Raw genomic sequence first — 13301 nt, 5'->3', positions numbered from 1 at the left:
AGTGTCCGAAAGTCGGATTTCTCTCCGAAAACCAATCGCCCAACCCTCGTGGGCGAAACCACTCGCCGGGATTGGAGTTGAGGGAAAGAAATAATGTGTAAGTCATTAGGTAATTCCGCCCGGGATTGGAAAGAAACCCCGGTTAAGTGGTGGGGTTTTTGCGGGAAGCACCTGGCGAACTCACCCCCACGCAAGGCACGCTAGGCTGGCTGGGATGAAGGTGGAGATCTTTGTCAACGGTCCGATCGATTTTCAGACGAAATGGGGTTGGCAGCATGGAAGAAAAAAAAATGTGAATGATCATGAGGGGGGTATGGTGGGTTTTGAAAGAAGGGGTTCGGTTTGGCTTGTGATTATCAAGGGTTTGAGAGATAGGTATGTAAGATTGGGAGGGGAGATATTGATGGGGGAATGTGTTCCTGTACTGTATGAGGAGGACTCGATAGCACGGTGGAAAAGAAGGGGACGTTACAATCAAGAGGTGGGAGAGGAGTGGTTGCAACATACAACACACAACAGCAAGAAGGGCTAATCAATGCTCCGAAACAAGGTGTGGTGTGGTGACTCGAATAATGCAAGTCATACATACCTATATACTGCTTTTGCACACCTTCTTGATCAAGAACATCTTTTTCCTTTCCTAGATAAATTCGTAGGGCAAAAAAAGGGCTGGGCGGATGCAAAACCCCCGGTTACCCATAAGTCAGCTTCCCGCCTTATTCTCCTTTGCCCGCCACGCCATAATTTTTTGCGATCATCCCCGCGGGAAGCAGGTGATGTGTGTCATGTGGTTTTTACAAATTGCCTTGCCATCTTCCACGACATGGCGGTGGGCTTCCGTGGGTGGGGGTTTTTTGAAGGCATAAAAGTCCAGGCCCTTGGCTACCTTCTCGGAATACATAGGGCAGGTGTGAGGTTGGTCGATATCCATCATCGGGAGAAGAAGAAATGCCACCTTTGCTGGCAAGGTGAAAAAGAAAAGGTGAGGCCTCAAGGGTTGGGGGTTGCTGTGGGAAGATGGTTGTGGATTTGGCAGGTAGGGTTGTGTAAGGGTGGGAGGGTTAGGTGGCGGGAGTGCATGTGTGAAAAAGAAACAAGCATAAGTGAACTGCTGTTTTGGGAGTCGGAATATGAATGATGTTGATATCAACGGGTGTGAGGTGAGTCAGGATCTGAGACAAAGAGATAACCAAACCCACGCAAGAGACGTTGTCGTAGATAGCTATATGCGAAGTATGACTTGCAGAAAGCTGTTGAGCAGGGTAGGTGACCTTCAGGTTGTGAAACCACGTCGTTTGAGATGGCCCAGGAGGTGGTGTGAGGTTCTTGCAGTGCGGTCTGTTGTATGCGCTGCGCATACCTAGTGTGAGAACATATCTTCGGCAACCAACATCACTAGTCGTGTCTTGGGGATATTTAGGGCCAAGATGATGGCCAGGTAACCTCCTCCTCGATCACCACCATCTACCCCGGCAATCGGCATCCTCCATTCACAACCCCCATCCTCATGAAGCCATCCCTGCTCTTGGCCTTGTGGTGTCACTGGTGCGTGCCTCCCAAAGATAGCGCAAGACTGCGGCTGTGGCTTCTCCCCTAGTCCACAACCAATACCGGTAGATACTCCTTCCAAAAACACCAGAAATTGCCCGCGCGGCCTCACCCGCGGCCTGCGGTAAGGGGGGAGCGGGAGAGAAGCTTGTTTCTTGCTAGGCTTCCATGTTTTGTGGCCGGAGCTGGGAATTTGTTTATCTCTTCTGGTCAACTGCATACATCTGGTTTGTCAGGAAGGGGATATCTTCCCGAAAGCTCGAGGCAATACAGCGGCGCTTGGTCCAATCGGATCGACTTCCAATGTTTCTAGCGGTTGGACTCAGGGATGCTGAGTGCGAGGATGGGCGGTCTGGGAGATGTAGTGAGGTGGGACAGTTAAGCGTGTAAAGTCTTATGTGGAATACAGTTGAGCAAGACAGGTCTCGGGCAATCCGATGTTTTGGTACTTGATCTGATGGCTTTGAGATATCGATGCTCGGGCTACGTAGGTATGCTGAGGCCTACACAGGCGCTTGGAAATGGACAGGATATTCTTACCCACGCCCAGCTCCCGTTCGACATGATGGCTGGCTGAGCAGGCACAACAGTATGAGTGGCTGATGCATTGCTGACATACTTTTACTCTGGAGTATTTACGGTGCAAGATCCGAGGACACCCACTGCTGGGCGACTTTGTATTGGGTATAGCTAACATCACTATCACCACAAAGCACGAACGTGAAACGGGCCGAAGATGTGAGTGATTTTTGGTTTGTTTGTTGATGTTGATGTCGTCTATTGTTTCCGCTGTGAGACCCCAGCTGAAGCAAGGCTGCCCATCGCCGTCGATATTGTTTTGCGTGGCACATAACGGCAAAGCGACACAGGGACAGAGATAGGAGAGAGGCTGTGTAACGCCCATGAAGCGAGGTGAGCGTGGGGGTTAAATTTCTGGACAGGCAAGGCTCTTTGGACATTGCCTCATGTGTGCTGACCATGTCGTGATTTTGGTGTACCTGCCTTAGATGGGTTGTCTGGCCGCGTAAGAAAGCAGTACACGTGTGTTCAAGTACAGAAGCAGGTGATGACACTTGGGAGAAGGTGCGTGATGATATTGTTGGTGTTTGTGTGTTTTGGTCCTGGATGCGTGGCCTCCTTCTATCCTGTTGAGGTGATCAAGATAACGGGCACTGCAAGTTAGCGAAGATGTACGGCCCACGACTTACTCGCAACATAAGAGACAGAACAGGCTGCCAGCTACCCTGGAGAGCCTATAAATGCGTGGTTTAGAGTGCGCTCCTTTGTTGACTTGCTTTGCAATGCCAGTCAATTTGACCATGACATGGCATGCAAGGTTAGGGAAGGTTGGAAACTGTTTAGAGGTAAGGAAACCCCCAAGATAGAGATCATAAAGGGCTGAATTCTACACGAGCATCCCCCTTGAGAGTTTACCGACTTTGAAAAACCAGAAATGGATATTACCTAGAACATTTGTTGTTGATGCTTCTCGAAGAGATCGACGTCATTGAAGCCTTGGCGCTGGAATGGCAGCAGAGCAGGGGTCGTTAGCGGCTTGGCACGATTGGACAAGGGCAAAAAAATTGAACAACGGCGCGCAAAAGATATGCACTGATACAGACATTCAAACGGCTTCTACGGCATCCTCCACGGACGAACAGGGCAGCCACAATGTTGCATTTGGCGAGACAGGCTCGACAGACACTAAAATTACCCTTTGTATGCTCGGCATGTCGAACCCTCCTTGCCCAGAGCCCTGCGCCCCGGAGGTATTTGCCAGTAGCCATCAACCATCTTGGTGCAACTCGATGGTATACTGATTCGACAACACCACCACCACCACCACCACCATCGGCGCCAGCAACCACTACTGAAGATGCTACTCCTCCATCATCCGATCCGCCAGCCGAGAATAACGAAAACCCCGAGGAAACCTCAAATAAACGGAAACCAAAAAACAAACCCAAATCTGCCAAGGAGAAGGATGCGACAGACCTCTCAACATCGACCGATGCCGCCGGAACCGAAGGTGATCAGGATATGCTCAGAGATGCCGTGAAAAAGGTTTTGAAGGAGGGTGTTCTCAAAAAACGAAAGGGTTCCAAAACAAAACATCTCGGCAAGAAGAGCAAACCGGCGGCTGCCAAAAAGAAGAAGACCGCGGACTCGGCCGCAGCGGCCGCAGGAGAAGATCGAGGAGACAAGCCCAAGAAGAAAAAGGCCAAGAAAGAGGAGGACGAAGCGAAGCCGGATTTGGATATCAAAGAAATCGACCCGAGATATCTCAGGCTCAAGCCCATTGAACTGCGCCAACCTCCGGTACCTACACTAGCATACGGCCTCGATCGCGTACTGTTTAACCCCGGAGTCTCCTATCTTCAGGACCCCCGATCCAAAGTCTACAACCATGACCCCTATCTGTCTCAAATCATGCCCACCCACGAGTTCGACTTCGGTGCGCTCAAGGAGTACATCACATCGTCCAGGGACAAGACACTTATTGGTGTGGCAGCCAAGAAGAAGAAGAAGTACTCTGGATCGACTTCGAGTATGACGGCGACACTTGCACATTTCCATTTCCTTCTGTCTTCCTGGCGTCCGATCAATACAGCCATGTTGTCCAAGCAGTTCGACCCGGAGCAAAGCAGCGAGGACTTCAACAGAATCTTGAGAAGCCCAGCGGCTATTTTCCTGCACCACAAGGACGGAACATATGCTATTGATGCTGACAAGGAGTTTGACTCGGGCAATATTTTGGCCATGCTGGGGAAGTCGATGGAAAAGTTCCTGACCATGCCCAAGGAGGAGTTTGAGAAGTACCGCAAGTCAAAGTCTGATCAGCTCACCGACGAGGAGAAGAATGGCCCAGAATCTTACCATTACACAACGATGGGTGATTTCATGATGCGGTCACAGCTCGACGCTTTCGATCCGCGACTTCCCGGGACGGGCATGTTTGATCTCAAGACCAGAGCCGTTGTCACGATCCGCATGGATCCAGAAGGATACGAAAAGGGCCAAGGCTACGAGATTCGCGGCCGGTTTGGGACCTGGGAGTCGTATGAACGTGAATACTTTGACATGATCCGATCAGCCTTCTTGAAATACTCTCTCCAGGTGCGCATGGGCCGCATGGACGGTATTTTTGTGGCCTATCACAACACTGAGCGCATCTTTGGCTTCCAGTATATCCCTCTTCAGGAAATGGATGTCTCTCTTCACGAGGCAGCGGACACCACCATCGGAGACCAAGAGTTCAAGCTGAGCGTCCATCTGCTCAACCAGGTCCTCGACAAGGTGACTGCAAAGTTCCCGGGGCAAACGTTGCGTATTCACTTCGAGACAGTCAAGCACGCGACCACGCCTCCTTACATGTGTATTTTTGCTCGCCCGGTTACGCAGGAACGGATTGATGAAATTCAGAAGTCTGCCCAGGAGCGCATTCAGAAATTCGAACGGGTTCTCAGGGGTCTGGACCATGAAGCCGAGGAGCAGGTTGAGGGTCAAGAGGAGGTTGAGGATCAAGAGAACGACGAGGGCTTGGTTGACGATACCCGACCGGAGGAAGATGAAGGGGAAGTGGAATCAGCTGCTGAGCGGACTGAGGAAGACGACGACACCCGTGAAGATGTCTGGGATGATGTCATGCTCAAGGTTGAGCACTCGCTTGAGAACGAAGAACACGGTGCCACTTCCATTCGGGAATCCATCCAGGACGCCCTGCAGCAGAGCGGCCTTTTGAAGAACACCACCCAAGAGGAGGCTGAGCATTATGTCCAGGCTTTGTTTGAGGTGCTCACAAGCGAGGCCAACAACGAAGCGCCTGAGTCGGAGCTGGCTGAAGAGGGTGAGGAGACCGAACTTGACGTTGTGGAAGAGTCTGAGGCGGCGGAGGAAACAGCCACCGCGGAACCTGCCGTCGTGGAGAACGAAGCCGTGGAGGTCTCGACAGAGGTTGAATCCGCCGAGGAGGGTCAAGAGATCGGAAGTCAAACCTCTCCGGAGAAGCTCAATCTGAAGGATCTCATCCTCAGGCTGGCCTCCCGGTTGCAAGAAGAGTCAGGCGAGACACCCTCCCCAACAGAAGAGGGCGAGGTCACAGGCGAAGAAGACGAAGACGCCGCCAAGCTCGCCCAGTTCGAAAACATCATGTCTGAATTGCTCGTCAAGACGCGCAACTTCCGCAGCATCGACGAAGCCGAGGCTTCAGAAGAAGACCAGGCCGAGGCGACCACCAGAACCGCCGCCACTGACGAGCCGTCCGAAGAGCTAGTCGAGGAGCTTGCCGCCCTCTCCGAAGAGGAGATAGACCCCCCCATCGACAGCGAGTTCACCGAGCCCATCTACGGCCTCATCCTCACGACCAAGAACAAGATTGACGGCAAGTACGTTGACCGGCCTACCGTCACGGTCAAGAACACAAAGTGGACGGTCGAGTACACGATTGAGGAGATGACGGATGACCGGGCGATGAACCTCTACAAGAGGGCCCGTGCTCGCCGGAAGAAGTACCTCATGGGACCCGAGAACCGCAAGAAGGAGTGGTATAGGATGTTTGGCGGGCAACTGCCCAAAAAGACGGGCGCTGGGCGGTTTTATAGAAAGATGGAGGATAGGATTGCAAAGGAGAGGCCGGTGTTTGTGTATGGGCATGAGACGCCGTATACGTACAATTCGGTGTTTCCTAATATTGCCCAGGGGAACATGGTGCCGTATAAGACTTGGTTTCCCACGGATGATGAGTTGAAGGAGTGGAGCAAGAGCACAGACAAGATGGCTTGGTTGGAGAGGTATAGGGCGGCGCATTTTGCGAAGGGGAAGAAGGCCACTCCACTGGGAATCCCTCGGGGCCCCCCTCGCGGGCCCCCGAAGGGAAGGAAGAAGACTTGGAGGTAAAGGAAAATAGACGGGGGGGTGGGCGTCTAGACAGGTGGGCTGTTGTTTAATAGATATGATCTCCCAAAGAAAAACAAGAAAGGGACAGGGAAAGGGTATGTGGGCGGCGTCGGTGGTGTAAAAAAAATTATGCATGGCATACATACCCCAGGAATTTCAAGGGACAAGGGAACGATGGGAGGGGTATATATGTGCGTGTAACTAGTACATTCTGTAACAATACTTGTGTGTGTACTCAAAGACATCATAGCACATTCTCCTGGCTAATTTAGTACATCTCATATGCCAGCTGTTGTTGAATGTATCATATCACCTGTGCCTTGGAGCCAAACAGTCGTCAGAAATCGGCCATCTAGTTTTTTCCACAAATAATTACCATTCCCTATCAAGCTCATCACAAAAAACAAGAGCTTATAACACATTTCACTGCCGGACCTCAATCGATCACCAAGATCTCTCCCAATGAATCAACGGCAACCCCCACATTTCCCAAAGTCACCACTGAAGGGCAAAGCCAACGGCAGTATAAGCAGCAGTGAACTTGAGGACAAAGTCGGTGAGGGAGCCGATGAGAGAACCACTGTTATTAATACTGTCAGTACCCATCACATCTTAGAAAGAGAAAATAAAACTTACATCATCCTCCCCTCTGGTCCTTTGCTGGTATACCCCAAAGCAAACAACACCCTGGCAAAAGCCCAGAGGCCGCCGAGGGCGCCGGCAAACTTGGGGTACTGGAGCCCAGAGATGAGGAGGGAGCCGAGGAAGGGGGTGAGGTTCTCGGTGAAGTTGTTGTGGGCGCGCTGGGCGCAGTTGAAGAGGTAGGCCTTGCGGTCCTTTTCGGCGAGGTCGTTGGAGGCGTAGGAGACGGGGTACTTGATGCCCGAGGCCTTGCGGGCTTTGGAGGTGAGGACGGCATGGAGGGTGTTGATGAAGAAGGTGGAGGAGGCGGCGAGGAGGACGTAGCCGTAGTCGGAGGGGAGGGTGAGGGTGATGGGGGCCATTTTTGACTGTGTTGTATTGGTGAGTGTGGTGGAAAGCGAGGTGGGTGAGAGGTGAAGTCGAGGTTGTTGTAGAATGAGGTGAGGTTTTGAGATTGAGGTTAGAAGTGGACAGCCAGCGAGCGACTTGAAGATCGAAAGGGCTAGCGGGATGGGTATATAAACCACTGCCGATAGTACCCCTACCTATACTGTACCCAAAGAAGCTTCTCCTTGCTTCCAAAGAGCAACAAACCGTCAAAACCGTTCGATTTGCCTTGTACTTTTTCAAGACTACATACAACAGGCAAACATTCCCCCCGAATTTATAAGCCCTTACCTACGCAGGTAACACAGACACGCAGTCCCCCATCCGTCGCCTCTCCTCAAGATGCTACGTAAACATCATCAACGCATCACCCATTGCCTGTCCTCTACTACCCCACATTCAAAATCTCTTTTCTGGCTAATTGGTGGTCTTAGCGTCAATGAATTGCAACGTACACGGAGGTTGCTTTCGCCCGACTTCCGTGTCTCAGCGCCTTGGCCGGTGCAATTGTTCCCATTCCCTTTGTAAAAAGTTTCCGAGGTGATACGGTAGTGGAGGAATTGATGGAAAGGAGTTCGCGGTTGGTGACTACCCGCGGCCGAATTGAAATATAAAGCCGGGCTACAGCGGGTGTAACCGCCCCCGCCCGCCAACTGCAGAAGATCATGTACAGTTGCCACCAGCACTTGGCTGTGTGTGTATAAGTCCGCACCACCCAACCAGAGAGCTTACAGTCACGATTAGTGCAATCACGCAATTCAACTCTAACCAGACCACCGGTATTCTTTAGACAGTACTGTCATCATCAATTCGTGCACCTCTCCTCCGGCTCCCTCCACTCCAGCCCAACCCCCGTAAACACCCTCCTCTCCGCCGTCAACATATCCGGCGCCGGCTCCCCCGTAACAGGATCACTCTCCAGATCAACCCAAGCCCCATCCTTCCTGCTCCTCACCCCAGAGCTATCAAACTTCAACCCCTTCTCCTTCTTACAATACCTCCTCAAATCCCTCTGAAACGTCGTCCCCGACGTCCACCCCATAACCGCACACCCAGCCGTTTTCCAAGGACTAATAATGATATCCACCCTCCTATGCGGATTGGTATTCCTCCCCCCCCCCTCATAATTCGGATCCTGCCACACAACCAGCGCCTTATCCAAAGTATCAAACCCGCTCCCCGCCACCCTCGAGTCCCCCTTCCAAGCAACCGGTTCCTGTCCCCGTTCCGTATTTGCCGTGCTCAGCAGCAGCGTATGAGTGATATACCCCCTCCTCTCCAACCCAACAACAATCCTCTCCACAAACCCCCTCGTGGCCTCCTCATCCCGATGCGAAAGCACAACATCCACATCCCCCGACTCCTTCTTCCCCCTCCTGTACCCCCCAACAATAACCATCCCAAACCCCTCCGCAATCTTATTCGCCTCCTTCAGTATAACCCCCCCGATCTCCTCCACCTCTCTCCTCGGTATCTTGAGCAAGAACTCGTCATAATACTTCACACCAATCTGCTGCACCCTTGTCAACCCATCCCACCCATACTCGATCACATCGTCAATGTCCCTCCACCCCTTATCGTAAAACTCCCTTGCTGTCGTCTCTGCCACGCCCCAGATATCATAAAACAACTTTAGAACCTGAAGCTTGGGGTCGGACTCGTACTCCTCCACTTCTTTGAGTGTCCCACTGGTTTTGTACTCTTGGTATAGCAACGCGATCTTTTGGCCGCAGCCGGGGAGCCGGGCGACTTCGTTTTGGGTCTGGAAGGGAAAAGGGTACGCTGCTACTGTTGCTATGGCAGAGCTGTAGGCGCGGACGCCGATTTTATCCCCAGTCAGGGTGCGCGCGAGGCGGATTTGGAGGAGGAGGGAGATGAAGTCTTGGTTTGGGGGGTTGGCTGGGGTGGAGCGTTGACACGAGTAGGTTGTGTGCAGGCAAGGGGGGATGGGGGGGAGATGGGTGTCTAGGTCGTGTTCAGAGGTTGTCTGCCTTAATAAGGCAGGGCGTTTGGGGGTTTTGGTGACTGGGTGGGAGGCGTAGGTTGAGCCTGGTTTTTGGGAGGAACCCTGGGAGGAGTATCGCTTTTGAGAGGAAGGAGGTGTACGCGGGTGGGAGTCTTCATGCGCTCGCGTCAAGAGGTTGGAGGTGGATTTAGTAGGTATGGTTTGGACTGAAGCTGGAGCAGGGGGTGGCTGCATGGCTTTGCGGCCGCGGTAGATGGCATATTTGTCGTCTAGAGGGAGGACCTCGCCGGCGGAAAGGGAGTCGGTGAACCAAGATAACTTGGCAACTTTGACGGTCGGTTCGACTTTGGGAACGGAAACTGGTCCTACAAGACGGCGTTGGATCTCCCCTTCTGAGCAGGTGTCAGAGTCGAGATCTGAACTCCCAAGGGCCGGAGTCGCTGACAGTCGGATTCGCTTCCGAGGAGGTGAGGCTGGAGGTGTGCGTTCATCTTTTTCCACTTCTTCAGTGACAAGCTTGCGCTTTCTCAGCTCAAACAGCGCGCGCTCTTTGCGAGAAATCTTTCCGAGAATGACCTCTGCCTCGTTGATGTCGTAAGTCAGAGTAGGTATTTGCTCTACGAGTTCTTGAAGCTCTTCGGATCCTAGATGACTAGGTAGGAGGAAAATAACGGGAAAATCAAGGTCTGCTGGCATTTTTTGGTATTGCGCAGTTGTGAGAAATATGAGTGATCATCGTGTACTGCGGAGGACATCCAGATAGTACTGTAAGAAGGAGCTTCAAAATGGATATATCCAACAATGGGACATGAGAGCTATGATTCAGATGAAAGTGGTAGAGTAATTCCAAAGTCGCGAATGGTAGCTCAAAAGCTTATGGTGAATATAGTAAATGGCGATGAAGCAACAAGCTCCATGCCCGCTGCGGCTGCATCGCCGGGGGTTCCCTGTCGCTTCAATGACGTGCATGGAGACGGGAGCAGCAGCTGCCATGCTGGAGTGAAGTTCAGATGGGATGCGACGAATCAAGCGACTCACCAGTAAGGCAAAGAGGAATACGACCGTGCAATTGAAATACTGACACTGTTCCATCGTATTAATATAGAAACTCCGTGCGAGCGAATACAAATTTCACACTGTCATCAGTCGAGCGAAAATGGTGACATCAGCAAAATCATCAACTCAACGCCCTCAATCTGCCTTAGCCCTGAACCCCTGAAACCAAGACCTTCACCAAAAAAGATATCTTGACGTGACCGGCGAGTAATCACAAACTCTTTGTCCGAGAAAGTGGCTTCTGGATATGCTCAGTCGGGAACTTGAAGTTCTTCATGATGTCCTGCGACCTAGGAGACAGCTCGCTCAGGACCAGACTGTCCCCATGCAATTCCACAGGTTCCGGCTCTGCTGGTGGTGCTGGAACCGCCTCCTGCTGCTTCTCAGGTTTCACCTCCGGTGGTAGCTCAATCCGGGGCCTCTCGTGTCCAGTCACAGGTAGTTCTGGATGGGGCTGTTCAGGACCCTCCACTGGCAACTCAGGATGTGGCTGCTCATTACCAACCACTGCCAGCTCCTGCCAATGCAGTGAAGACAACGTCGGGGGCTTGTCGTAGGCCGTGTGAGAACTGATAGATTGACCCACAACCGTGGATGGCAGTGACTCTTTCTTGTGTCTGCGCCTGAAGAACAGAAATAAACCGAATACTGCGGCTAGTACAACAACGCCTCCGACTACCCCTCCCGCAATGGCAGCTGTATTACTTCCGCGCCCGTAGCTGGCTGGGCTCTCGTCTGGGTTGTTGTCAAAACGGGCGATGGAGAATATGTGTTCGAGTTCCGGTGAGGCGAAGCCTGCTTCTGGCTTGAGGCCCCTAAATAGAAGTGTTAGCGTCAAGCCTCGTACCTCTGGTTGGGTTCGGCTTACCTGGTATTGTAGTAATCCTGAACTTCTGGAGCGGGCGCATAAACGGCAGGATTCGCTGTATACGAGGTGTTCCAACCCATGGCATGCATGTCAAATATCGCCAATCCTCGGTGGAAAGGATCAGGGGTGCTGAAAGCACTAATGTAATCGGATATGTTATCTGAGGAACCGTTCCGCTGCTGGCGTTGTTGTGCGCCTGAGCTGTCAGCTTGTTGTGTTGTGTCAACACCACCGATAATCAAGACTTGACTTCCGCCAACAGGGTTGCAGGTCAGGCCGTGTCGTGGGTTATGTGACGGATAGTCTGCTTTGACCCAATGAAATCCAGGAAGTGTAAGCACAAAGGCACTGTCATAGGACAGCGACGACGACCCATATTGCCCTTCCCAGCCCGCGTAGACCAGCACCTCATAAGTATGATTGTTGGATGCCAGGCCGGCAATGCAGAATTGCTTACGAGGTTGAGGAGTATTGCCGCTCGTCTTTTGTTCAAACCATGTCTGACTCTCTGGGTCGTATACCTGGACTCGCCGAAAAGATATCAACTCGTCGGTCTCGACTCGTCCTCGTCCACCTTGCTCACCGCCTATATTGATCAAGATTCCGCGATTTCCAAAGTTGGGCACGTAGATCAGGCCTCCATACCGTTCCAATCCCCGAGTAAACGCGCCAGACACCGTCTGATTTGTGAGTTTGTTGGTGGCAAAATCGTAGGTGTCGAGGTTGCTGAGGGTGGTCTCCTGGCCCGTCTCATTGCTGATGACGCCTACCCAGGAGAGATGTTAGCTACAGCCCTAGATGCTCTCCATTAGACATACCGCCGAGAAAGAAGCCCCGGCCATCGCCACTGCTTGTTTGTCCTTTGTAGGGCCGTGGGAGGTTCACGAAACCGGGGTCGGCAGTATCGTTCAAATTTCTCCAGTCACCCCCGCCTGATCCATTTGGAACGAATGACCACAGACCCTGTGAGCAGAGCGCTCCATCACCAAAGAAGGGCTCTGTCCCGGCAAACCCCGTGTATAGAACTCCATTCTTCTCGTCGACCCAGATGCCACCGTTTCGCAAGTTGGGGACACCTTCCGGCTTGGAAGACGATTGTATGTCGATCGTATCATTGGGCCAATCCTTCGAAAGATCAATGGATAGCAATGTATTTGCTGCAAGCCGTCAGCTCATAGACAGAGTTCTACAAATTGCACAGGTGGCTTACAGTACTGGTAGACAATGTTGCTTCCGCTCTTGTAGGAGAACTCGCCTCCGTCGATGTACACCCATCCGTTCAACACGGCCGCTGTTTGTATGGCATCGTATCAGCGGGAGCCCAACAACGACTACCCAAGAAACTTGACTTACAGGAATGGAATGCTCTCCTCAAAAAAACTTGGTCGTCAACATCGCCATCTGCTTGTCGAGGACCAATCCGATGGCTTAGTGAGATCTTGGCAGTTAGAAAACACCACAGGAACAGAAAAGATTTCGCCGCCATGGCTTGAGGGACAGATGTTCTTCAGAAAGATAAAAGAGGAAGACAGCAGGTGAGGATGACAAGCAGACTGAAGGATACTAGAGAGCAGGAGTCTCTCTGTCTGTCAAATAGCACTGCCATGACTCGAGTTATACCGTTCAACGCTGAAGAACCGGTGGCCGGTGGACGGTTGCTAGACTAGCAGGAGTCGAGGCCTGGAACTGAACAAAAGTCTATGGTCTCCGACTGCAAGGTTCGATGGCGTGGAAGCAGTTCATCGCTAATGGCATTTTCATGATCTGGCGAGGAAAGATCGACATAGGGCGGAAAACAAGCCTTATTATATTTTGATATGTAGACAAATATTTACTCGAGAATGATGATGTTCAATGAAAGTTGAAGTTGAGTTGACCGATGCCAAGCAATCGCCAAAAATGGCTTGGCACGACAACCTGCCAGGGGTGTCTGCAGCA

The 13301-nt window shown here is 52.0% G+C and overlaps 4 protein-coding genes across 4 annotated transcripts; 1 reads left to right on the top strand and 3 right to left on the bottom strand.

Moving 5' to 3' along the window:
* Positions 1-3219: 3219 nt before the first annotated feature.
* Positions 3220-6444, top strand: QC763_202560 (uncharacterized protein; the record flags this gene model as incomplete). The annotated part of the gene is made up of 1 exon (XM_062909290.1): positions 3220-6444. One exon carries the CDS (start codon positions 3220-3222, stop codon positions 6442-6444), a length of 3225 nt encoding a protein of 1074 aa, XP_062768058.1.
* Positions 6445-6639: 195 nt separating this feature from the next.
* Positions 6640-7448, bottom strand: QC763_202550 (uncharacterized protein; the record flags this gene model as incomplete). The annotated part of the gene is made up of 2 exons (XM_062909289.1): positions 6640-7024; positions 7081-7448. The coding sequence occupies 2 exons, from the start codon at positions 7446-7448 to the stop codon at positions 6940-6942; spliced, it is 453 nt and encodes a 150-aa protein (XP_062768057.1). The 3' UTR covers positions 6640-6939.
* Positions 7449-8278: 830 nt separating this feature from the next.
* QC763_202540 (uncharacterized protein) lies at positions 8279-10135 on the bottom strand (the record flags this gene model as incomplete). Its single annotated transcript, XM_062909288.1, has 1 exon — positions 8279-10135. The coding sequence occupies one exon, from the start codon at positions 10133-10135 to the stop codon at positions 8279-8281; it is 1857 nt and encodes a 618-aa protein (XP_062768056.1).
* Positions 10136-10706: 571 nt separating this feature from the next.
* Positions 10707-13264, bottom strand: QC763_202530 (uncharacterized protein; the record flags this gene model as incomplete). Its single annotated transcript, XM_062909287.1, has 5 exons — positions 12717-13264; positions 12574-12654; positions 12182-12520; positions 11364-12129; positions 10707-11310 (listed from the first exon to the last, which is right to left on the bottom strand). The coding sequence occupies exons 1-5, from the start codon at positions 12847-12849 to the stop codon at positions 10707-10709; spliced, it is 1923 nt and encodes a 640-aa protein (XP_062768055.1). The 5' UTR covers positions 12850-13264.
* Positions 13265-13301: the final 37 nt, after the last annotated feature.

This window comes from Podospora pseudopauciseta (assembly GCF_035222475.1).
Source record: "Podospora pseudopauciseta strain CBS 411.78 chromosome 2 map unlocalized CBS411.78m_2, whole genome shotgun sequence".
Lineage (NCBI taxonomy): Eukaryota > Fungi > Ascomycota > Sordariomycetes > Sordariales > Podosporaceae > Podospora > Podospora pseudopauciseta.
Note: the sequence above shows the minus strand (reverse complement) of the source record. Positions and strands in the feature narration are given on the sequence as shown.